The sequence below is a fragment of the Mizuhopecten yessoensis genome, unplaced genomic scaffold (assembly GCF_002113885.1).
Source record: "Mizuhopecten yessoensis strain PY_sf001 unplaced genomic scaffold, ASM211388v2 scaffold4701, whole genome shotgun sequence".
In the NCBI taxonomy this organism is placed as follows: Eukaryota; Metazoa; Mollusca; class Bivalvia; order Pectinida; family Pectinidae; genus Mizuhopecten; species Mizuhopecten yessoensis.
In genome coordinates this window covers 356,261-383,600 of record NW_018405678.1, presented here as the reverse complement: position 1 = coordinate 383,600, position 27,340 = coordinate 356,261, and the positions used below count along the sequence as shown (strand labels likewise).

The 27,340-nt window shown below is 34.1% G+C and overlaps 2 protein-coding genes across 2 annotated transcripts; one reads left to right on the top strand and one right to left on the bottom strand.

The window, feature by feature from the left end:
* Nucleotides 1-10,195, top strand: LOC110449609. The gene is made up of 7 exons (XM_021496575.1): nt 1-248; nt 3,189-3,363; nt 4,024-4,242; nt 4,916-5,194; nt 6,592-7,161; nt 7,531-7,695; nt 7,941-10,195. The coding sequence occupies exons 2-7, from the start codon at nt 3,192-3,194 to the stop codon at nt 8,210-8,212; spliced, it is 1,677 nt and encodes a 558-aa protein (XP_021352250.1). The 5' UTR covers nt 1-248; nt 3,189-3,191; the 3' UTR covers nt 8,213-10,195.
* A 4,441-nt stretch (nt 10,196-14,636) lies between these two features.
* LOC110449608 lies at nt 14,637-27,218 on the bottom strand. The gene is made up of 7 exons (XM_021496574.1): nt 27,127-27,218; nt 24,012-24,311; nt 23,229-23,450; nt 21,258-21,542; nt 20,187-20,843; nt 18,359-18,547; nt 14,637-17,348 (listed from the first exon to the last, which is right to left on the bottom strand). Coding segments are annotated over exons 1-7 (2,208 nt in total). The 5' UTR covers nt 27,128-27,218; the 3' UTR covers nt 14,637-16,794.
* Nucleotides 27,219-27,340: the final 122 nt, after the last annotated feature.

Genomic DNA, 27,340 nt, shown 5'->3' with positions numbered 1-27,340 from the left:
GCATTCTAAATCTACATTTTGATTCAGCCGCCATATTGAAACTTCCCATACCAACCCGGATATTTAGTGTTGGATCTGAAATACAGATTTAAGATATATGGTAGTCATTATCTTAAAACTGTATTTCGGAGACCATGGTAGTGAAACTCAAATGTTAAAGTTTATGATTAGAACTCCTATGATCAACTGTTAACGTGTTAACGAGACGTCGACCTCTTGTCCTAGGGGAGTAACTTTCAGAATAGAAGGTAAGGTCACAATCTAGGTGTGTTTCAATATACTTTTGTTGATTCAAAACTCGGTATCTATTACATTGTATATTATCTACAGTTAAACTGTAACTTTTATCTTCTTTCGGTATTTAAATTCCGGTAGAACAAATTTAAAAATATATATTTTAATTATTTATCATCAAACAAACCTGGGGACTCTATTTTCCGGAAACGCTGTGAAAGCGAACCTTAACGCATATTGTAGTCATTACATTATCGAAATTCTGGGTGTTACGTTCACTTACCTTCTCACCGGAAGTGAGCTAAACCAATGGGATTCCAAGGATGATTGCAGTTTTACTAAAATAATATTATTCGTTGTTGTTCCTAACCTTTGTTATTTTTTTGTAAATATGTAGCTAGACAAGAAGAGTGTGATTCCACTGGATATTGAAACAATCCCTCTTGGGCGAAGCTTGAAGGCAACTGTATCTGTAATTAAGACCTGCCCCATTAGCTAATACCATTTTCTTTTTCTTAATGTGTTAGTCCCCGAACATCAATTTAACCTAGGTTCTATTTCTTTGACACCACAGGGAGGGTCATGGACACTATTTGTTATAGAAAGAGAGTAGAGTCTTCCACCTGGGGTCGTACAAGCCAACCCAAGCTTTCCGCTTGTTACTCTTCCGATTAAGCTAAACAGAAATTCTTTCTAGGACGAAACTTGAAGTGACCGCAATCATATATACCATTAAAACCTGCCTTAAATGAACATTTGTTAACCTGTAATATTTTATGATTTTAAATACATGTTGATAATCATATTTCGTCTTGTTTAATGTATACAATACCATAGTGTTATATTTGTGGAGATATTTGTGTGTAATTAATCATTTGTTAATTACTATCTTTGCTTCTTATATGATTTTGTTTTGTCTCGTGTTCCGGTTTTTAGGTAGTATATAGCAACTATAACCTTACAAGCTATGCGTCATTAGACCGTCAATTGCATTGTTAAAATATGTTGAATAATCTTTCTTTTCATATCGTCAACGAAATGTCTATTAAAAGGTAGTTGAAACATAAAAAAATATTACATGTATAGTTTTGATAGGTATATGAATTCCAAACTTTGGGTATAACATATTTTCTGTTACCACTAGAGTACTTGAACGCGAATCACTCAATTTGCTCGTATGTTGAAATGTCTTCAGCTGTCCAGATATCATTTTGTTTAATGTCGAAATTGAAAATATTACTTTCTACGAATTTTTATTTATTTATTATCATCATAATATAAGCAAAACGTGCGCATTGTTATTTAAATGTTTTTAATACATACATCCATAATAGATCATTTTAGTACAATTATCTTCGTGACACGTGACAATACATGACTAAGAATATATAAAATTGAAATAATAAACTAAATAGTAAAAAAAGGAAACCTGTATTATAAAGTCTTAATGCGTATGTATTACTCGAAGACTTGGCTGAAATAGCATGGTCTTATCTAGGTCACCTGTCTGATCACGTCTGTTGTCGTCAGCATTTAAATAACCTACACACACGTATGTCGATAACACATGGTGTGAACTTTGATCCTTGTAGCGCGGGTTCTCAGAAACAGAATGAAAGCGAAACTTGACATATCGTGCAATTTTGTATTTCACATTAACCGTAGGGTTTCAAATATCTTTCATTATTGACAAGTTTTCGTCCAAATAACTAAATATATTAAGAAACGCATGTCCTGATAATTTGAGTGAACTCTGAGCAGAGCTTAAACGCATGCGCACTTCCTGCACATTTCTAAAACTTAGTAGATCAATATTGTATTTTGAGGCCCTCATAGCTAAATAGCATGATCTTTCTCTTTCTTCTTATTGCGACTCATGTGTTTCCAGTTCATAAATAATAATATACATCATTCCCCTTACTATCAATGGAGGCTGAGGATGTACACACTCGTTGTACTGCACAACTCACTGTTGTGACACGATTTCTTGGAAAGAAAGAGAAACCGAAACTAAACAGATATAATAGTTTCGAATTTAAAAAAAATCCAGAATGATGTTTATTCTAAACAAAATCATCTATTTGTAATAAGACAGGTATAATTGTTAATCATTATCCGAACAAAAGGAACTATGAATGACAGATTTTCGAATTTCTTTCAATACGAGCTAAAATTACGAAAACTGTCCGGTTTGCAAAAGACATGTTTTTTGTCATATCAGATTTATTGTCCTGGAGGGTGTATGTAAGACACTGTCTTGCATACATGTACCATCATCAATGTTCAAATCATGCATTTCAATTACTTAATATGTAACCTATTTCATCCTGAATGCAATTAATTCATCTTTATTTAATTCATAAATATGTATGATATTTGAATTGGAGGAAATATTATATATGTAGCAGGCAAAAGTGATGAATGGAAATCGATAAGTATTTACATACTTTATTGATCGCAATATCACAGAATATCTATGGATGCTGATATACCAGTAGTACGAACAAGATACAGTTGAATCTGGCTAAGCAAAAATAGAATTTATGGATCCAATAAAGTTTGCACAAACTTTTGAGTATAGGAGTTAAAAGGCTTAATATTTTGGTAATAATTAAAACAAAATGTGGTTTTATTTGTTAGTATATATTATAGTCATATAAAAACTTATTAGAATTGATAATGTATCTGATTTCTCTCCTAGCTTTCCCTGTTCCTTTTTTTCTTTTCATAAAGACTAATGGTTACATAACCATTTATATTTGAATATAGTGTAATAGATCCAATAACGTATTGTTCGCGATCAAATAACTTTGGAATACCCTATTTTGAAAAAAAACAACAACAGACAAACTATATGTCCATCCGGGTGTTACAAATACTATCTAAATTATCTATGTAACTTGTATGGTTGCATTGTTAATTTTATCAATACTAATCTATTTCGTACTTTCAAGAATATGTCTCTGACAACTATGGAAACCATGGAAACGTCTGACGCTCATGATGACGACAACAACATGGACGAAGATAACCTCATTACACCTTTGTGGCGTTTCAATATTTTCCTAGACAAAATCGGCCAGGATCTAAGTGAGGAAGAAATCACCAGAATGAAATCTTTCTGCAGGGGTGAGTTTTTTGGTTTTTTGTTTTGTTTTTGTGTTTGTTTGTGTAATATGGTATCCGTGGGAGAGCCTGTCCAGTGTTGGTAGATGAATGTGATCGTATAGTAATTTGGGTTTTCCCAAAAACTACTGACAAACTGACTCGCGGCAATCTCCAAGAACCTCCTGCAATTAAAAAGGATGAAAAGTCAGTCAGGAAAAAGGAATGTAATTGACATAGAACTCAATGAGATAAAAAATGCTTCACGTAAAAGAAGCTTAGCTCTTCAATGCATATGTAACACAAAATAAATCAAGAATAAAAAAAGTATTCACTGCTTCTCGACATAATACATAGAATCACGTGAAGGATACACCGATATACGATTCATTTTTTACTTAGCGTTTTGTTTCACCATGCTTCGCCCTTAAATGTTTCTTTTTAAACAACACGATGACACAGTTTTTGTCCTACTTATTGCAAGACGATTCATCACGGGAACCTCATCCCAAGTGACCGGAAGTCATATTATTGAGGGTTAGAGTTCCATTTACACAAAAGAGTCAAATTGTTTAGAGGGAATTTGGATATAATCATGACACTGTTAATTCAAATTGTTTTATATTGTATTTCACTTCATTAGGAATAATATTGAATTCAAAATTTCTTGTATTTTCTCTTCAGAGGGAGCACTCGGAAGATCTGCGTTAAACAAAGCTAAAACAGCTACGTCGTTTTTCCAGTTACTAAGAGATATGGAGTTTCTGAACAGTAACAATCTTCTGCAACTACAAGCCATGCTATGGCATATTGGCAGGAAAGATCTTCACCAATCAATGGTTGCTTTCGCACAGAAGTGCCGAAAAGAGCCATTATACTTTTTTACACCAAAAGAAATACCAGGTATATACATGTCACTCTATTTTTTACCGTTAAAATGTATAATATGTGTAAGTAGTAAAACCTGTTTACTTATATGTAAATTTTACCTGGGGGTCAAAAGATGGTCGATAATTATTTCTACGGCACCTTCCTTGCTTTGAATTTCATGGTGACGTTTGTTAACGGCCACCACCATTGTTTCTTAATATACAACGAATAAAACAACAATGTTTACATTGACAAAATACCCATATTACCAATGAATAAAAAAAACAATAAGACACTCGTGTTTTACAGTACATTCAGACATTATATACAATCAATAAAACACTCATGTTTCAAATTGAATAAAACACTCATCTTTTACATTCAATGTTTTACAGTGAATAACAAACCTATGTTCACAGGAACAAAATACTCATGTTTTACAGCATATTAAAACAGTGTTTTGTTCCTGTGAACATTGGTTTGTTATTCACTGTAAAACATTGAATGTAAAAGATGAGTGTTTTATTCAATTTGAAACATGAGTGTTTTATTGATTGTATAAAATGTTTATATACATTAAGTCATACAGGTCACCATACTGCTGAGTCTATATTCAAAATACCAGTCTGCAAATCAGTTTTGAATACGGCTAATATGAACAATAATGTGGAAAATGAGTTAATGCAATGTTGATAAAATATTCCAGCGAATGGATTTAGGCATGTGAAATTCCACGTTGGAGGCTCATACGTCAACAGACAAGTGATGGAAAATCTACGAGGATATGTAGCATCTTTGATGTGTGTTAAACACACAGATGTCTTCCTCGTCGGCCACAGCCCGTCCAACAGCAGTGTGCTTACATTCATGGTTCCTGAAACGGCTGTCGATGTTTTTCATTCCCTAACATCCGAAGATAAGGAAATCTTTACATCAATGAAGGTCGATTGCATTATCTTAGACGATGACGAAATACCTATAGTCGGTAAGCAGAACATTTCATTCAGATATCACTGGAAAACTCAATCAAAATTGAAAGAATAAGCGGATCTGTCATGAGTTTCCCTTCGAATTAGATTTATGATACGAGTTTTGAATTTTTCTGGCTCGTAAAAATTCAAAACTCTAAACGAGCATCGTAATTCTAATATGAAGGGAAATGAATGACAGATTATTTTTATCATATGTCATATTTACCATCGATTTTCTCGAACTTAGTTTTCTTTTCCTTCATCGCAAGCTGACCGTAAACAATTGCAACCAAATCACTAAAAACCGAAGTAGGTCGAACATACCGGCGAAAGAAGAAATAGTCCAACGCATAACGTAGATTCTTAAGTGTTACTTCATATTAAATAAAGTTATCTCGTCATATATATTTAAGAAACATGGAATTATTTACAACTGATAAATGGCGTTTTGCGATTGAAACAAATGTACAACCAATCTTAATTTACTAGTGCCTGAGCGACTGTTTTGTATGTGGCGTCGGGCGTGACGTCACTTGACGCGAAAATGGAGACTCGAACTTAAGTCGCTGCTGGTTTTATACCCAATCAACGGACGGCGGGTTTTGACAACTATGGATTTTCCCCTTCTCTCATGCGAGTTAATCGCGAAAAAATAAATATTCCACCCAGAATGCTTTCATCAAACAAAGTGTTCAAACTGCCGTAAAAATGCGACGTTAGATTACGCTTATTTGTTGGCATTATTTTGGATTTTGCTACACGTGTTAGTTAGTCGACGATAGTCAGACATGCATTTAGGAAGATATTCAATATCTTCTTTTGTAAAGTGTCATTCTCAAATTTTGTAATAATTAACGTTCTGACTGCTACAAGCACTTGTAATTTGTATTATTTGGTTCGGAAGAATGTTTTGGTTATTAAGCTCTTTATCAAGTCGTTATTTTACGCTTGGTAGTAAAAAGAAGTAGGTCGTTGCCACGTGTATGAATATACTTCACACGTACTCTGTGATCAGCCAATCAACGTAACTGAAAGCTTTGTTAGATGTGTGCAATACAGAACATTGTATAATGGCTTTATTACACTGTAAAGCATTGAAGTCATATGATAAAATACAGTTTAAAAACAATCTATGACTAGCAAAACAGTGCTAATCTTCTCTCTTAAGAAACAAAATAGGCAGATTCAAAACGACATGTATTACAGTATTACATTTTAATAATAGTTTCTGATTTTGTTAATTCTTATCTGAAAACTTAATCGCAGATTGGTGACGATAGATCATGGTGAAAGTTAATCTAGACATAAAACTGGTAATAATCCGTCCTGTAGTTAAATATATGTCCATTCGAGTAAAAAACCGTTGTATTATTGCATTGCATTGCCATAACATAAAACAAAACAATTTCAGGAGGACAGGTGCAGAAGTCAACCACAACGCCCGAAATGAAAGTCGCACTTATCTTAAGAGAGAGAAACAAGATCAAGTCACAGTTGGATAAAGTACAATCTTGTCTGGTAGAACGTACTGAAGAACTTCGAGAGGCAAAGAGAAAAGAAGAATGTATGCGAACATGCAAAGACCAAGCTATAGTCGCCTGCTTGACACTTCTGTACAATCATCGCCCAGTTACCCGTCTTATCGATTCATTGGTGAGCAAGAGTGCAATGGTCTACTTCAAACACTGTCTTCAGCAGTTCCAGGCTAAGTTTCCAGAGGAGATGGACACCATTGAGATACTGTTGGAAGCTAAAGAGCTAGTCGCGTGCAAGACCGAAAGAGAAATATGGCAGAAGCGTGAACAAAACCTGCAACTTGTGATTGCGTTGGAAAAGAATATGCATGAAATGCAGGAAACTGTGATGACGGCAAATATGCAGGGAATGCATCACAACTCACGTCTGCTGTTGGGTGGGGCTGTTGTGCAGCGTATGACAGGATTTATAGAAGTCGGCGTCAATGTCCAAACACATTTGATTGGTATGTAGTTAGGTTTACAGTCAGACATATTATAAAGAGACATAGCAAGTACGTATTGTTAATAATACATGTAGTATATAATTATTTCTTCAATCAAAAATGGAAAGATTAATCTTACTTTGAAAGAAAAGACATTAACTAACTTAGCAAAAGGAAAAAGATATTGCCTGAGTTTTACTTTTTGATTCTGAATGCTATTCCTTTCCATTTATGAAATCACTTATGTTCAGAGAATTAGGAACCAAAGAAAATAATATTATCACCAAAACAGGCAAACGATTTGTTAAGTGAATGAGGCACTCAAAAATCTAGATTTAAAAACAAATATTCAATAACTTAACAGTATGATATCATATTCATATATTTCAGTAATGAAAGCAATGGAAGACCTGTCAAAGATGATCAGCAAAAAACAACGGAATATTATCTTGCAGCACTTCAGGATCAAAGACTCCGAGAAGCAATTTTTCCTGACACCTTTGGAGAGTTTTTTCTTTAAACTATTTGAAATGCAGCCACGTAGGGATACCCCATGTGAGTATTATAATAATCATTAAATTATTTTGACGTTCACTTTTTAAAGCTCCGAATATCATTTATTAATATTTCAATTCGTGTGGTACCTTTACTTACATTGACCAGAATCACATAATTTATCTGGCAGAAGCATAAACGAATGAACAAGTACGAAATATAGTAAAAAGATGCATCAAAGCGTGTCTTCCACCTTACATATTACTCCTAGTATACATTAAAATATGTTCGATGCTCGTTCACAGTGGATTTTGTGCGTGAGACGATACGCCTGCTGAATAACAAAAAGCTGGAAATAAAGGTACTTGATATCATCCGGAGGGTCCAAAAAGCAGGTTATCAACACCAATTAGCAGTTCAACAGGAGCTCACGATAACACCGCAAGTCAGATTCCACGAGGGGCTACAAAGACGCCATGTGGAACCAGATGCTTTAAGACGTCTACACAATAATCCGGAGAAGCCAAAAGAATGCTTAAGTGTTTTACAGGATTTAGCTAACGTCGTCCAGTTGTAACCTGTTCGTTAATTCTGATGAACAAAGTCGAGACAAACAGTTTGCATGTAGAACTTAAGTGGTTCAACTCGACGAGTTGATTTTAAAATTATGATTTACTTTTTTAATTCCTATAAATTTGGTTTTAATTCCGTTATATTTGCACATTTCAATTAGCAATATTTGACAACAATTAAAAGACAAAAACCGTGTGTCATTTCGATCGATCGGTTTAGTTCCCTGGCAAGTTATATTAACATAACAGGTCACTTAAAAACGACTCTGAAACAATATAATATGTTACTTTCTGCATGCGTTTACTCCATAGTAAATTCTTATGGATTCAACATTGAAAAGCACTACAACACTAATGTATTCCTAACAGGGGAAAATACTACTTTATAATGCGATAGTGCGTCTATTTCAGTGACTGAGCATCGATTACATCAATGTTTAAAAGTGAATGCAACTGATGCGAAACATTTTAACAGAAACTATATAACGGGATGGTACTAGGAAACTGGAACGCTCAAGGTAAACGAATTTTACCGTGTATGTAATAGCATGCCATTATAGTATGTGAAACAATAATATATGACATTTACGGTCATTGAAACATTACAAAACGACATCATCGTCTCTACAGTAACGTCTTGCGATTCATTATGGGTTGATTTTTCCTCAATATTATTGCATCTACAAGTGTTGCAGATTATCTACCATCAAATTATTTCAAAGAATATAAAATATCGTATTTACCCTTTCACCACCGAAAACCATGATGGACTCATCCTAATGAATGCATGGTATAGTCTACTAAAATTACCTAGGGGTGATAGGGTAAACAAACAAATTGCTTTGTTCTCAATATAATTATAGTTACAAATATTGACGATTTATATGCTTCAAAATGTACCCATTTTAAAATGCCTTCTATTAAAGTTTTAATGAACACACACAGTATATATATCGAAGTTTCAGCATCTCAAAGATCATTACTACCCAGGTCTTTTCAGGGGCAGCGAAATTGTTTACAATCGCGATCTTTATTATTTCGCCTGCAGCACAGAAAGAAATTATTTTTAGCAATACCAATAAAGAGAAATACAGTATGACAGGGGCGAAAGAGAAGCATCAATCTTATTCAAGTTTTGGAATTTGGCAATAGGTGTAAAATGTGATATGGGAGAGTCTGTTTGACCAGGGACTTATCATACATGATTTTATATATACGTCTCTGGTTTGTTGGTCGAGTATCAATATCATCCAAGTTTTGGATATTTGCGATAGATGTAGAATGCTATATGGGAGAGTCTATGATAGTCCAGGGACTTATGATACGTTCTTTAATATATCTCTGGTTTGTCGGTGAAGTATCAGTATCATCCAAATTTTGGAGATTTTTTTGAAATGTGTAGAATGTGATATGGGAGAGTCTATGATTGTCCAGGGACTAATAATACATGATTTTATGCGTCTCTGGTTTGCTAGTGAATTATAGATATGATCAAAATTCTAGAGATTTTTTCAACAGGTGTAGAATGTGATATGGAAGAGTCTATGATAGTCCAGGGACTTATAATGCATGAGTGTATACGTCTCTGCTTTGTAAGTTGAGTATCAATATGGTCCAAGTTTGGGGATTTGCGATAGGTGTATAATGTGATACGGGATGATTGTTCATGGTTTTATCATACATGATTGTATACGTCTCTGGTTTGTCGGTGCAATTGTTACTATAATATTGTACCCGAAACATTGCAATGAGATAATGTTTTACAGCATACATTGGCTTGGTGGTATCAATTTACAATACCGAAACATTGAGTTTTTACATAGATGCTCTGGTATCAATTTACAATACCATTATAGAATACAATAATTTTAACCAATAGACGACTTAGATCTTATTCTATCTTATTTCATTTAACAGCAGGAGGCTTTTTCACAAAGGTTGGCGATGTTGTTCAATCATAACACTTTCAATTAAAGTTTGTAAGTAAATGTTTGTGTTTTTTGTTGATTTCATCACACGTTAAATTGCATTACATTGTAATTACACGTTCAATATGTGGTAATTAACGAGTTTGCAAAGATAAAACTGATCACTACAGGTAACTGCAATAGTCAAAGTCGTGGTCAAGCCATTTCTTAACCGATTTCAAAAAGAATAAATATTATTTTAGTTTAGATATTTATTTTTTGATCACAAATCAAGCAAGAAAGTCTAGTTTCTCCTCATAATTAAATCACTTGTCCATTTTCAGGTTAACCAATGGTAATGAGATTTACATATACAAAAAACTGTTGGCAACATATTGCATATAGTAAATATAGATCACAAAATTTAGAGATGTTTATCTCACTGCCATCTGCAAAAGCGAACGATTAAAAAGAAATATTTGTTCAACGTAATGCAGTATTTTGGGGTAATCCTTTTTACAAATTCAGATGAAAATCGACTTGACATTAATAATGTATTTTAGTAAGTTTACAATAATTTCAGTAGTTATTTTGTTATTTTCTTACTCATGTATAGCCACTAACTGTTAATACAGTGTTTTGCGAACAATTCAACTTCAAGACATAGAACTATGAGTTCCGATTATGTCGTTGTGTGTTCAAGCCGAGGTATATATACATATAAATTATCTTTTCATTACGTTTAGCCCGTATTTGCACGGCTACTCTTCAACTTCAGCTGTGACTAAACAAAGCATGATATTTTGATGTTTTTACATGGTTTTTATTTCTCAGAGACACACAAAAAATGTACAAAAACTGTTGCAGACTCAATTAGGAAAAACGGCCCGAACGTAGAATGTATTCGTGTTATTGTCCTGGACAACTTTCGACCTAATCTAAGGATCTAATTCCACGTGACCGTCATGACCGCTGATTTGATATATTTTGAACTTATTCTCAATTTTTTAAAATGTGTCATTCATATTTCGGATATTTATTGCCACAGAGAAATGGCGACATATGTAAATTGGTATTGACAGACAGACAGAAAAAAAAAAGAAAAAAAGAAAGACAAACACACCGAAACGATTGATAAAACTATGTGTTATTCAATAGAATGTAATCATAATAGGACACAATGAACATAAGGGACTAAACAGTACATAGTGTAAAAAAGAAAGCAGTCGCAATGTTACATGTGATTTAATTAGGTGTCTGATAAATTTAGCATTATTTACCGATATCCACAGACATAACAAAATGCCCATTCACTTCTTTTATAATCAATGTAAGGCCAAACTATGAAGTCGCGATGATGTATGACGGACATTCCTCAACATATCGTTCAATATATTGTTCTATCGGTTGTATTCTAAATAATGTCCAATGGGTGCCAAGTATGACGTGACGTACTATATTCAAAATAATTCCCGATTCAATGTCACAGTGACTTTGCTAAACAAACCATGAAGGTTGTCGTGCGTGACGAGTTAATATATATGCATGTATTATATACATTACCTGTTAAATGTGTATGTATCTACATGTTAATTCGTGATAAACTTGATAAATATAATAAAATAACATAAAATAATTTCATTAATAGAACAACACTTCTGGTCATTACAAATTTAATTTTGAAAATTTACCTTTCTGTAATTATTCACGAAGTCATGTTACATTTATACTTGATTAATAAGAATTTGATATCTAGCGCTATTACAAAATCGAGTCAAGGTTCCCCTATGGCTTGTTACAATATATATATATGAACGTACCAATTCACTATAGCTGTGAACATACATGTACATGTAGCTGCCATTGGTTGGACCTCTGATACTCGAAATGACTACCACTGGTCGCCAGGAAATGACTTTGATGAGTTGCCGCCACATTTCATGAATATATATATCCAAATAGTCACGTGATACTAGAATTGAACATGTAATGTACAACAGTATATGTGTCCCCCTATTTCAGACATTTGTGACATAATTCATCCAACACCAGACTTACAATAATTTGGTTATCACGACAGGTAATATAACAAAACATACTGATAATACATTGTACCACAAATAATGCTTTTCTTTCCGAGTACTGATATGTTTTATCATATACATACTTAGTCACTCTATCACCCATTTCTGTAAAAAATGGATCCATATATAAATTTGGATCTGTGAGATTTGTCTCTTATGCTGCTGTATACGTACTCAATGTAAGATCCATATGAACAAGCAAATTCTTGGAATGTATATCCCCCCGCTTGCAGGACATATTGTAGGTAAACATTATTGAGGTTAGGTTTAAACACGTGTGAGACATAATGCATAGCTTGAAACTCAAAGAAAACAACAACCTTACACCTCATTAGTTATCCGTAAATATGCACAAATCACATCGGTTGGCAAAGTTAGCATCAGTCGGATGTGCATACGGAATTTGGTTGAAATATCTGCACAACATCTTTTCCAGCAATTATCACACGAAAACCAAAGAGTGCCCGAGATGGGTGGAAAGACAGAGGAACACAAACATTGTTAACAAGTTTGAAGGAATTTGGCTAATATTTGCGACATCAACAATCATGGAAAAAAACTAATTAAATCTTCAACATCAAACTTAAAGGTAATGGAGCCTCACCTTGGTCGGTCAAACTTAGAAACTCACTGAATTGGTGATGCTCGAGTATGTTGTGATCACAAATCCATTTTCTTCATATCTTTGACATCAATTGCAAAAGGACAACAACAACGACCAATTTAAGAAGATAACTTAAGTAGGTGAAACAGCAGTGTCCGCAATTGTGTCAAAGTTGGCACTCATAACCAAAGCACAGGAGTGTGATGCGGAAACCACAGACTCCTTTCACCAGAGGTAGGTGTTCACATTTGATATAAAAGCAAGCAAACCAAAAGAGTACAATTTGTTTATCATCTAATATCTAACTCTCTTCCAATTCCTCTCTCTTTCAAATAGAACAGATTCAACACGTTGAATACAAATCAACAAAGTTATTGTACTTTCTGCAAGGAATATTTTCATGAAGCTAAACATAAAGAAAGGAAACAGGAACGTAAGTTATAAATTTCAAAAGTCTACCTTTGGTAGTAAAAATATAGCTATGGGTGCACCATTCCCCAATATGGTGAATGTCCCGGCTTGTCTACCAAAAGCTGATCAGTCGCCTCTTTACACAACTAACAAATACACTTATCTGATCAGAATGTTTAAGCATACAATAAGAGTAAAACTCAGTACACTACGAGTACAACATTTGAGACCATATCCCAATGAAAATATATTACAAACAAAATTTCTCCGATATGAAATTAACTTATAACTTTGCCTACTGAAGTAATCTTATTCACAGCCTTGATTGTTAGGAATAACAAAATTATTATAATAACAACATAAATTGGTCTTTAAAGTATATTAATCTAACTCCTATATTAATCCCGAAAAATTAATACAAGATTTTACGGTAATTAAAGTTTTCAAATATCCAGAATTATGACATGTATTCCTATGAGATATATGATGACAAAGCACACTAAGGCTGACTGCTGATACAAAAACCAGCATTCTACATGTCAGGAAGCTGAGGACCCAAATTGGATCAGTTCCAAAATCGGAACACTCTTTGCAAAAATACATGTATCAACAGTTAAGTTATTACAATAACTTATCTTTCTAATTCATAGTTGTACATCATTTTTAGTTTAGAGTTGATTGACTTTTAAGTTCAAATAGCATGAGAAAACATATTTCAAACTCAAAATCTAGTTTTTTTGTTTGTTTTCGCTGTTAGTGTTACAAAATAGAGCGTGCGAGGATTATGTATTCAGTTTCGGATTGTAGGATTAAATTCAAAATATAGAAATACTATTATTAATTAAAATTCAAAAAAATCATCATAGAATGTTAAAATGCTGACAAAGAAATATTCATTTGAAGCGCAAAATACTGCAAAATTCACGTCTTGATCTGTTTTGGGTCCTGACATTACAAAAAAACGGAAACTCTCATTGGTGACATCATAGACGGAGTGTTGTTCTATAAATACCTCAGGTGAGTACTGGGTGTTTATTTCGTTGGTAATAACACCCATAGGTATACTCCTTTTTATATAACCATAAACTGATATAATTCATCCACTGAATTTTCAATGTAAAAGGAAATGATAGTTGTGCGATCTAATTTGGGTACTGTCACCTACATGACTTTTACCTGTAGAAACAAACCCTGTCTAACAAGGTTATATATCACTCTCTCACAGGTGAACTTGCTTGACTCGTGTGCTCTAGATCTACTTCTTTAGAATTATAAATAGCTGTCATATATACCATGGAAATACATGTCATCATTATGGACATTCGAGGAGTTTTCTTACATTTTTTTACAGAATTTGAACCACAGTATATATGTAGATGGCTACTTGAAGTTCAGACAAAACAAAAAAAATGATTGCAACAAACAGTTTCACCGTTATGGTCATATATTACACATAGTTCTTCATTCACAATTTCCCCTCTCACAGCCCCCATTCATCTTTATTTTGAGGGAAAATAACGAGCCAAAAACAAATCTCCTACATACAGAGGAAATACTGTAAAAGTTAACATGAAAATGACTTCAATCTGGACTTTTATAGAGGTGGTCTCTTAGCCGAGTTGTCTCTAGGTTTGATTGTATTTCTGAAGATCATTTTTTTTTTTTTTTTTAAACAATATCATTAGCAAGTATAAAATATTAACAACTTTACCATAAATATTATTTGTGGAACGAAAACAGACAACAACAGAACAAAACATTTCAAACAAATTTCTAAGTCAGTTAATCATAAAATTACTAAATTAAACTGAAATAATTTGATATTTCATGAGTAAATATATCGATAAAAACCATCACACTAAAATGATGAAAGGTAGCTGCAGTAAATCTTCTGAAGATAACGTGATAAAGTCGTCTCCGTACTTCAACAGAAGCTTTATTCTTGAAGTCCATTTTGCCATCTTGCTATTTGTATATTTCCAAATTCACCCCTGAAATTTTATAACGAACTATTCCAACCTTTGAATGGGAAGAGTTCAAATGTGTTTTCATGGGTGAATCAGAGTTCTTAGCAATATATTTAGTTCCTGACTTAAACTCATCTGAGCACTATCTATGTATGTAATTATGTTACATTCCCAATGTTTTATCAATCAATTAATAAAGTTTACATAACGTAACATCTATCATCCAGGATTATCTGCCTTTAGTGGAACTCTTTTTTGACAAGAGTTACGTGCCATGCTCATGATCAGGTACCTGATAAGATTAATGACACATACAGTTTTTGCAACATGAATACCATTGTTGATGATTGTATAATCAGCTGGTATATCTTTGGTTGATATGGAAAGCTAGGTCTATCACGTACATTAATTCTTTATTAGTCAGCAATAATAAAATTGATAAAATTCAACAAAAAGCTTATATCATACAAAATGTATATATATGTGATGATAATGACGAGGCTTTTTAAATATACTATAGGTTTCCTAATTTCTGAGGCATTGTCAGAGTTGAGGTAAAAACAATCACAGAAAACAAGTAAATAAAACAGCTATTCAAAATGAAAATTGATAAAACTGTAGCAAAACATAATCGAAAGAAAAATGTACATGGAGATCTTTGAAAAGGGACAACGAAGGACAATAGGTGTTCCGAGGGGTAAGCATCTTCTGCTTCATAGATAACACCTGTCATGTAAATCTAGGTCAGACCGAAGTATTGATACATCCTCAAAGCAAAAACCAGGGTAGTGATAATGAAACAACTTGGCACATTAATGAACATAATCAACTCATTCACCCCTGACATTTCATAATGGACTATTCCAACCTTTGAATAGGAAGAGCTCAAATGTGTCTTTGGGGTTGATGAGTAAAAAACTTTGACCTTCATATATCACAAAAAATATTGCAAACAGAAAACTTGCCAAAGTTTTGTACATTTTAACTGGCACAAGAACTGCTAAAATAGTATCACTGCTGAAAGAAGTACATTTACAGGTTAAAATAATTCTAGATAAGTATATAAAACACAATTGCTGATATTTACCGGTAAGTATTCATTTTTTAGTAAAAATAAACAGATATTAATTAGAACAATGAAATCTATCATCTAAGGCTACATCAATTCTTTTATGATATTAATTTCATTAGGAGAACAATCTGTATAGAGGCATTGAACAGCCAAGCTCTTAAATACATGATCTCTTGAAATTGACAGATCTTACTGTACATTGTATGTCACTAGCTGTACATGTAGCTGTAGACATTTCTTTACCCCACCTGAAAGATTTCCTGGGGAAGAAACCAGTTAACTGCTTCTTTCCACAGGGTAACTTTAAGCGGGGGTAATGAACGGGCTGTTACAACAGCGTGTAACGTATCACTAATCCAGACCTCTCACAATCCAGCAACTTTTCCTGGGAACGAAAGTATCTGAAGTATTGGTGCTCCAATATAACACTACATTTCAATCCTTTCACCCCTATGTAACTTTAGTAGACTCTACCATGCATTGATCTGGATGAGTCTATTATGGTCTACAGTGCAGAAAAGGTTAATATAGGGAAACACACTTCAAAACTCTGTTGGAGTTGCAGGAAACCATTTTGCACCCATTCCCACAGGGGATTGATGCATTGCTTGGTTTTGCAGCATTATTTTTACCCACTCAATCTCCGACAAGAGTTTGTTCAACTTTTCATGCATTTCGTCATTTGAATCAAGACGGCGAAGGGCCGATTCGCTGGCGCTTTTATGTACACCTCGAATGTCCAGCTCGGAAGTATGTTGTGAACCATCATCCCCAGGAGTAGCAGCCCCTGCAATCACATCTCTGATATCCCTCTTACCTGGCTTGAACATAGTTTTAGAAAATAAATTTGGTGTTTTCTTTGAATCTGAGACACCAGACTTATCTTCCCTTTGTTCCATTTGTTTGGCAACATGTGGGGACTGGTCAGTATCGGACGACTGATCAGGTCTTCTTCTTCCCAAGACATTGAGGCCTGAAGAGCTTGAGTTATCTGCGTCTTTATTCAAATCACCTTTACGTTTTGATAAAAGTTTGTTAGCAGAGACCTGTAAATCTTGATCTCCTGTTAAACGAAGCTTTTTCAGGACATGTTCACCTGTTTCAAATGAAAACAATGAAGAAACTGAATGATATGGAATGTATTCGTTATAAAAGTTGAAAAATATCATCAAGAAACAGGATTTATATACATCTTAATCTACAGTAAAGTTTCACAACATTTTGGCATTATAAAGAGGTTCAGCACTATACCCAAAGAGAGATGTATTAACAAATTGTTAAGGATCCCCGTACCACTGCTAAAAACTGTAACCACGCATCAGAAACTTATTTTCCGCTTGACTAAAGCTTTGATAAATTATTTCCGGAAAGAAAACATTACATTGCAGGACTTTTATGAAAACATAATACAGGTGAAATAAACAAAAATAATCAACAATATTGTTATGAGTGTAAAAATTCAGCGTGACTAGACCAGGATTCGAACCCTGGACTTCAGATCATCATATTGCCACTCTTACCAATTGAGCTTCCTGCTCAACGGAACTGCATGCCCTTTCCCAATTGTGTTTATTATATATCCAAAACAAAATTGCTGTATATACAAAAATAACAGTGGAATTTCTAGTGTTTTGCCTGCAGTGGGACAGTTATACCTCAATCTCAAGAAAAACCCTTAGTGAGAATTTACCTTCTTTCAAGTCCTCACTTGAAGGTTACCATGCCCCAGTCTCTCTACTAATTTTTCGCATCCTCATTATGTACATGTACATAGTTTTAATATAATACTTAAAAATTACAAAATATATTCTTTGAAGTGCCAACCCCCAGGGTCAATTGCACTCCAAGTTCAGATCCTTGTAATGGCAAAGAAGAAGAAGAAGAAGAAGAAGAAGAAGAAGAAGAAGAAGAAGAAGAAAAAGAAGAAGAAAAAGGAAAAGAAGAAGAAAAAGGAAAAGAAGGAGAAGAAGAAAAAAAAACAGAAAAGAGGACACTGAAATATTTCAGAAGTAAGTGAGTGAGATATGGCAAATGAAACAAAGGGCACTATAGGTATATCATACCTGTAGCAGTGTTTACGACAGGTAAATACTAGAAATTACTTACAAGGATCAGCTGGTATCGCACCCAGCTCTTTTTCAAACAGTAATTGTAAGAACTTCTCTGGTTGCTTGGCAACCTCACATTCTTCAACCTTATTAAAGCGTAAGTTGCCGAGGAGTTTCTCCTTTTGAGTTTCTTTGAGTTTTAAGGAGATTTCCTTGAGAGCACTGTGGTACGGATGCGTGGAAGGTACTGCAAAGAAAAAACATCAGTTTATAAGATAATCTTGAAAGTATTGTACCTTCTGAAAAGTCTACTCTAAGAACTGTAAAATTTTCTGTAATTAGTTAATATATTATCCATACATCTGCCTAGTTTTCAGTAGAGATTACATATAAATTCACAGATGTGCCTTAAGTCTTTCATGCTACAATATATTCCCATTGGGTTCTATATGATCAGTTACGTTTTTCAATAACTTTTCCTGACTTCATTTTTCATCCAATTTTGATGAAATTTGACAAACAACTAGAAAGATTATCCAGAACTCCAGATGGTTGTCTTTAAATGATACTCAATTTCTTAAAAGTTTTGACCAGGATTATTTCATTGGCCAAAACAGTTTTCTATAGCAGAATTTCAAATTGTGTCGATACGTGGAAACGACTTTCATGCGGACATTTAAAATTGATATCTCAATGACATGGATAACTGTAATTTTATCTGTATTACTGTAAGGAGCACAGCATAATTTTCCGACTGTGTGCAAAATTTCATCAAATAGGACGAAAAATGAAGTCTGGAAAATTTATCGGAAAAAGATGAATTAACATAGAACCCAATGGGAAATGAACTAAGTATTACGGTAATATAATCTTCAACAGCATTACACATAGCTATACCTACCAGTTACTCATAGAAGGTGAACATATGAAGAGGGTGTTGGAAAACAAGAAATTTATTAACAGTAAACATCAACCAAAAAGCCTGAAAAGAATTTCATGTCAATCAAACTTTCAGGAGAAATTGGAAAACAAAGTTTCAAAGTATTGAGATATGCGATGTGGCAAATGCGAACAAGCTTGGACAAAAGGAATTTGTTATAAACTCCAGCATGTCTTGTGACTCAACGAACCTAATTTATGTCATACATGTACCATGCTCAGGATGTAAAAAAAAATCACATTTCGGAAATTGGCAACACATTAGGAGCCAATGTGCAATGTACATTAAAAACACATCAATGTACCATACGCGATACAGAAAAATAAAACTTAGTGACATTTAGACACTTGCGGAAAAAAAGAAATTTACTATATTCCAATTGCACAAATCATTTTTGGAAAATGCTTTTGAATGAAAGAAAAAAGAAAACCATTTCATAAAGACATGAAACCTGAAATTGAATACCGGCCTAGACTCTTTTACGGGTAATGATAATCATCTCCCTCTCTTTACGACGTCATAATATCCATTTTCCCTTTTATTCGTGACGTCATAACTTGTATCTAGGTATAGCTATATATGTAAATATGTGTGCATTGTAAAGCGTCGGTATCTTGATATTTTATTTATATAATGAAAGCACTAGTGCTCTACAGATCTACATGTTTCTGGGTTTTTTTCTAATCTTTTCAAATATATATCATAAAAGAATACAGCTTCAAAGTTGAACCATGACAATTTCTTTCAATAACCTATTTATACAGATTAATATTGGTCACATTATTGGTCACATTATTGGTCACAACCCTTTCACCACTGCAGATCATAATGGACTCATCCATATCAATGCATGGTAGAGTCTACTAAAGTTACATAGGGGTGGAAGGGTTAAGCAAATACATTTAAATGATGATATGTCGAAAGAACCTATAGAATCTCAACCTACCTGGTCTATCTGTCCTTCTATCAAAAAGTTTCTTCCTAGAGGTGGTGGTTTTATGTTGATTACCCGGAGTTTGCGCATGAGTAAACGACCGAAATAATTGTTGTTGAGTTTTGGTGTTGATGAACTGCCGGCGAACAGCCTCAGACGGTCGCTGGAACAGATGGTCACTAAGGGTGTATACGGGCTGCACAGTCTGACACCTGTATTCTAAAGCTAATTGGTGGATCTGTAATCGTTCTACATAGTTCTTATGAAGATCTCTCTCTGTTTTTCGCACCACCAAAGCATTTGCATCCAGCAAATCTCCAACATGATCTGCTGCCTCTGGGTATTGTATCTGGAATTTGTTAAGACAAAATTTAAAATAGGTAAGGATGCTGAGCCTGCTGAGAGAATCAGTAGGGCTGGAATTGTGAGCTAGATCTTGATATACAAGTGTGGCCAAAATCATCATGGCATGGTCATTGGCCAGTTTGAGCTGGTCACTGGTGATCTTTACTTCGGCCAGTTCTTCCTCTGAAGACGAGAGTTTTTTGCCTCGTTCTATTAGCCTCGCCTGGCTTTTGTCCAGTTCTGATGTTAGTAGCTCCTTCTTCTTCAAAATACGCTGTATTTCGTCTTTTTCACTAAGAGAGGCCGCTTTTTCAAATTTGAAATCTAAAAACAATGTCCAACAAATTAAACAAGATTAATTAAGGTATCCAGACCACTATTAAATCTCAAGAAGATGCTCTAATGCTTGCTTTATTGGTTTGTTTTATACAATACTTGACCAGTAACAAAGCATCATATCATAATTGCTGTGTTCCTTCATTCAACACTTGAAATTCATGCATCATAGATTTGCAGAATTAAGTCGAAATGTGAATGTAGCAAAAAAAACAAAAACGCAAAATATAACTGCTATACAGTAGTACATGATCTAATTAAAAATGGGTAAGAAATAAGGTATTTTACAAAAGTGTGGTCCATTATCAAAATGGCCCTGGGGAGTTACCTGAACATGAGACAAATCACAGAAAGAGTTGATAGTGTGGAATAAGTGTGGAATAAACACAAGTGGATACTTACTTGCCAGAACCACACGTTTGTCCCCCACCCCAAATGAGTCGATTCTCAGGCTCTGTAATATAGACTTCTCAACTTCTGAAAGTTCAAACAGGGCAAATGCCGCCTTGGCTGGAACCATCAGGGTCACAATCAAACTATGTAGGGGCTCTAAACCTTTGATGAATATGAATTTTGGAGGAACACACATCAGTTCTGCTATTTCTGTTCGTAGGATTTCAAGTTCCTGCCTCGATGTGGTCTCCAGACTTCCCCCAATATGGAAGTCAGCATACACATAACCATTTCCTTCGGACAAAGATAATCAGTAATATGTTACCTGAATGAATATTGACATTTATATCAGAAACTATTGAACAATATGCATTGATGATTAAAGGAAAATAATATTATGTATTCCTTAACCAATTTCTTGTTTCCAAATGATACACAATAAAACTGGGGATTTAAAGCAGTATTAAAAGTAAAAGAAATGCATAGAAGTCAACCATGAGTTTACTTGTTAACTCTTTCACCCCTGAAGATACATTTGAACTCTTCAAATCATAGGTTGGAATAGTCCTTTATGAAATTTCAGGGGTGACTGAGTTAAAGAGAACAATGTATTTTTGCTCATCTGTTATTCATCTTGCATCCATGACCTTCAAAGAGGGACAATGTCATATATATATCTATTTAATTTGGCTTCAGTAAATGTTACTTTAAACATTATCATTCTTTATTTGATGATTTTATTACCTGGTACTTTGCACGTTATCAGTCTTCTTTGGGAGACTTTAACTTACTGAAATAAGCTGACCTTCAAAGAAGGTCTAGTTCATCTATTCAGATCTTTCACTTCATAGCTACAGGTTGAATGTAATAACTTTTGGTCTCTTGGACATTTAGAAGAAGTTGTGTGAAGATTTTTACATATTTGTTCCCTTTGACATTAAAAGAGGGTTAAGATCATTTTCTTGAAACAAAATGGATAGCCCTTTATCCAATCATGCTACTGGCAAGTATCTTCCCTATGCCTCTTAGTTATCAAGAAGTCGTTTGAAGGTTTTTATTTATTTGCCCCTGTGACCTTAAAAGTAAGTAAATGTTTTTTTTATTCACAAACTTTGGGCTCCTTCCTAGAAGATCACCAGCTAGAGATATCATGACTCTTGGCCTTTTGGTTCTTCAGAAGAAGATATTTTTGACATATTTTACGTCTTCGACTTTGACTTTGTTACACTCCATCCCAGAAAGTTATCAGCCTCATATCATGATTCCAGGACATTTTTTTTTCCAGAAGAAGTTAAATTGAAGTTTTCAACATATTTGATCCATGTGACTTTGAAAGTACATAATGCAGGTCAAGATAATTCCATTTTTGAAATTTTTGTAGGGCTCCATTCCAGGAAGCTACCAGCCAAATATCACGACTCTGGGCCTTTTGGTTCATCAGAAGAAGTCAAGCAAATTTTTTGAATGTTTTTAGCCAATGTTCTCCGGGTACATCCCAGAAAGCTACCAGCCTTTTATCATTACTCTAAGCCTTTTTGTACTTCAGAAGAAGTTGTTTGAAGATTTTGACATATTTTATTACTGTGACAACATTGAAAGTAAGTCCAGGTCATTTTTATTCACAACATTTGTAGGGCCTATCTCAGGAATTTACCAAATATCATAACCCTAGGCCTTTCTGTTCTTAAGAAGAAGTCCTTTAAAGGATAAAGCTGACAGACAACGGACAATGTGACACAGCATGTAACAGAGACCAACCCTGTAGTTACTTTTTAGTAAAGATTGCTTCTTTGTGGTAGTGATCAACCCTGTACTATATATATTACGGAAGATTAAAATATTCTCTGTCCTTATTTTGGGTAGAGATGAAAACTACTGACACATTGTAATTACCTCATGCAGAAATCAACTATGTACTCACTTTAAGTGGATATATGAACCCTATACTGACGGGAACATTTTGACAAACTTTACACTTACTTGGCTCACGGTTCGGTATAAAGAAGTGTAGTGGGCTTGTCTTGTAGTCTCTGGCAAATTCTACGAACTTGATGTGCAAGTCTTTCCTGCCTAAATGCCAGAGTAAGTTCTGTAGTTGTAACAGATTATTATTGTTCACAAAGTCGATTTCCATCATGTGGTTGAAGAACTGTTTGACAGTCTTTATTTCTGATAGTGCTCTCTTACCCATTCCACACTCTCCTTTGAAACAAAATAAAGTTAAGCATCATTAGATTCTAAAATGAGACATATTCTAAGATTTTACATCACAGACCAATTGATTAAATGAGCAAACCGTCCTGGTATCTGATTACCTTAACTTTATAATGCAATGATTTTGGGGAAATTATAGTCATCTGGCTGCCATCTTGTTCTTCTGAAAAGCATAATTATGGACTTGTTTTTCTGATCAATCTCAAAATTAAACATACACAACTAATTACCAACATGGGCGGACCATGGACAATGGGCGATTTGAACAGCTGACATTCTGATGATGATGGACTTAAATGTTTATAAATCAGCCGTGTGTGACATATCTCCAGCAAATTTGCTTTGTCGAGTGAAGGTATTTGTTTACATGTACATATTTAAACATTGCCATATACATTCATGTTAGTAGTCCAGTAGTTGGAACGTGGATTTTGCCAAATTTGAAAATCCCGAGGGTGAAATTTCCCTATGCTACACCCCTGGGCATAAAGGGGTCTTATATTATTGATACTGGCATTATTGGCAAATAATGAAATTAATCATCAGTACCTTTCATCAGGAATTTCATATCATCCAAGTCTTCCTCATCAATGTTCCTTGCAATATTCATCAGAAACACTTTCAGTTTCCAGTCAATAGAGGCTGGCATCAACACTGGGCTCAAGGATGACCCGACATGTACCCTGGATGTCTCTAGACCAGAACTGGTGTCAAATGACTGATCAGAATCTTGTGACGTCTGATTATCGGGATCATCGGACGATGCAGAATCAGGTGCAGGAATTAAAGGTGTGTCTCCTGGTCTATCGTCGCCAGGACGACCAGGATCTGGAAATCCCCCTGATGCCACTATAAATAAAGGAGACATGTCAATTTGGCAGATATGTTACATTTGTATGTGTGTTTATAGCAAGCTGAGGAATTTGTTATTATTTTCCAAGCAAATTAAGTGTTATTAAATAAAACAGGACATATAACTCATGAATTGATTAACTGGACAGGATTGAATGAATTACAGTTTAGGAATGTTTTCAGAGTGATCAACCCGGCCTACAACTCTATATCATTAGGTGTAAAATAGCTCTTGAATTATTTATCTTTAAAACTCAACAATTGATTAACTGGACAGGATTGAATGAATTACAGTTTAGGAATGTTTTCAGAGTGATCAACCCGGCCTACAACTCTATATCATTAGGTGTAAAATAGCTCTTGAATTATTTATCTTTAAAACTAGATGTGTGTTTCATCACCCATGATAAATGATGCATTATAGTGCGTTTACCTATACCAAGGCCTTGGCCATGATGAAAAATGGATAGGCTTCATTTCACAACATGTACAGCCATGCGTGGTAAGGCAAAAAGAAAATATGTGTGTTTCAGGTATCCCGACCTACCCTTGATTTTATTGTCGACCCTAGATATTTATCACCTATACTTGTATCTATAAAATTAATTTATTAGCCACACTAAGTTCAGTTACTCATTAAAATGTACCTATTCTACAAGTCTGATCTTATTCTTGACAAATCAATAGCCATTATAACGTGTGAAAATGCATTGTAAATTTGAAATAAAGCATAATATGAATTCACGAAAATTAAAATAAATACATTAAAATAAAATTATTTGCCTTAACTGACATACCCTATTATTTTCAGGCATGTTACCTGAAACACACATATGGTTTTTTTCTGGCCGAAGTAAAGCCTACCAGCCTACCTGGTGTAAATATTCCTACCCTAGACATATTTTTGAGTCACCTGAGGCCTTGAAAGGCTCACGGTGACCAGTATTGTAACCCGTCTATTTCAATTGTCTGTTTACCTTTTACATTTTTATCTTAAATGCAAATACAACTGAAGGAATATCAATAAAACTTTATGAAAATGTTTAGTATATGATTCTGACAAACTGTTGCTCTGTTTTGGGGGTCAATCATACAGGTTGACTGTAAGGGTGTAAAATTCCACTTGCCCGATGGCTTGTATATCTCTTATAACTGATAAATCTTGTTCTGCCGAAAGGACTTAATGAAACTTAAATGAGAATGTGTTGTTATTTTTTCGGTAGCTATATATAAAAAGGTTAGCAATCCAGGTGATAGCCATTACAACCATCTTGAAAAATCTTAACTCCACTTCTGCAGAAGTCATTTAAATAAAGCTTCCTAGGAAAGTTCATAGTACATGATCCTGATTAAGTGATGCCTTTTTGTGGGGTTCCTTTGATATCCCAGAGAGTATTCACTGCTGCTTATAATGTGAATATCTCCAATTATGCTTGCTTAAGTGATTTCAATAAAACTCAATAAGAAATTGTTAATGATAATAGGTATGTTCAGTCAAATACCCAAGATGGCCAAGCCAGTTTTCAAGCCATCCTGAAAATATATTTTTTTAAATCCAGTTTTGCAGTAGGGAATTCAGTAAAACTAAACTTCAGAACTGATATTTTTGTACACAATAAGGTACATAACTCGGTCTATGCTGAAAGAATGATGCCTTTTTTGTTCTCTATTTAAGAACTTTCTGTTTGTCAATTTATTTTACTTGTCAACAATTTAAGTGTAATTACTTTTAAAAAAAATCAGCTGTTATCCAAATGGCAATTTTTCCACCCATTGAAGGGTTATATGTTCTTACTTCTATACCTGATAAAAGGACAAACAGCATTTTCCATTTAAGAGGCCCTGCTGTCCTTATTAAATGATCAATCAAGGGGAACAATATTTATAAAGAAATATTGCAGAAATAGATGTGTATATGTGTAGTGGAACTGGACTAGTTTGATCGCTGGGGACCAGGTAGCTCAATTGACAGAGTATTCATCTAGTGTTCGGAAGATCCCTGGTTTGAATCCTGGTCAGGCTCCCCCCAGGTATTCAATGAAAAAACAAAGTCATTGATTGTCATTGTTCTTGTTAAAATGACAATCACTGACTTTGTTCTCCATCGAATACCAGGGGGTGCAATGATAGTCAGTGCAAATGCGAAAGGTGAGCATGCGCATGAAACTGTCTATTTTATATTCAAGTTATAATATAGTTAAAAAGAACTTGATGAGTTTTGATTTTAATTTATTCCCCATTTCAATAATATAATTGTTACTTAAAACAGTGACTGTAACTTAAATTCATGGTTATAAGCCATATAGGGGTTACAGTGTCCAACCTGTTTATCAGCTGTTTATGTGAAGGTAAGACATTGTCTTGATTATTGGTTGAATACAATACTTGTTGTAGATACTGTGACTTATCACAGGTGTTTGAAATTCTGACTGTAAATTGAGATAAAAATCATATAAAAAAATAAGGGTATTACTATAAAAAGTACAGTACCTTTTTATAGTAATGCACTTATTTTTAATATGATTTTTATCTCAATTTACAGTCAGAATTTCAAACACCTGTGGACTTACAAAATAAAAGAATTCAACATTTACCAAAATCAAAAGTTGTTTTTTTCTTTTGAAACCCAACAAAACAATTTATGACAAAATGTTCACCAAAAAATGACAGCTGTACGCCTCGCTGTCAAAGACTTCTCCCTAGGCCTAGTGCCAGTCGGAGTAACCGAATAATGTCTTCAACTGTTCAATGGAACAAGATCTACTATTGTCTGTTTAGCTAAAACAAAAACGTTGAAATATTTGTAACTTACTTTTAGGTCTTCATTTGGTCTTCTGATGAGTCCCTAACATTAATTTATATCTAAATGACGAAGGGTTTTCACTTCCTCTTCATGAAGGTGTGTATTCTAAACCGAAAGTAAAACAATCCATGTCATATAAGTTCTTGTAACGAAGGTGAAAAATAAAAATAACACAAGTATCAATAACTCCCTTATTCAAATAATTAATTACTTCAATATCAGA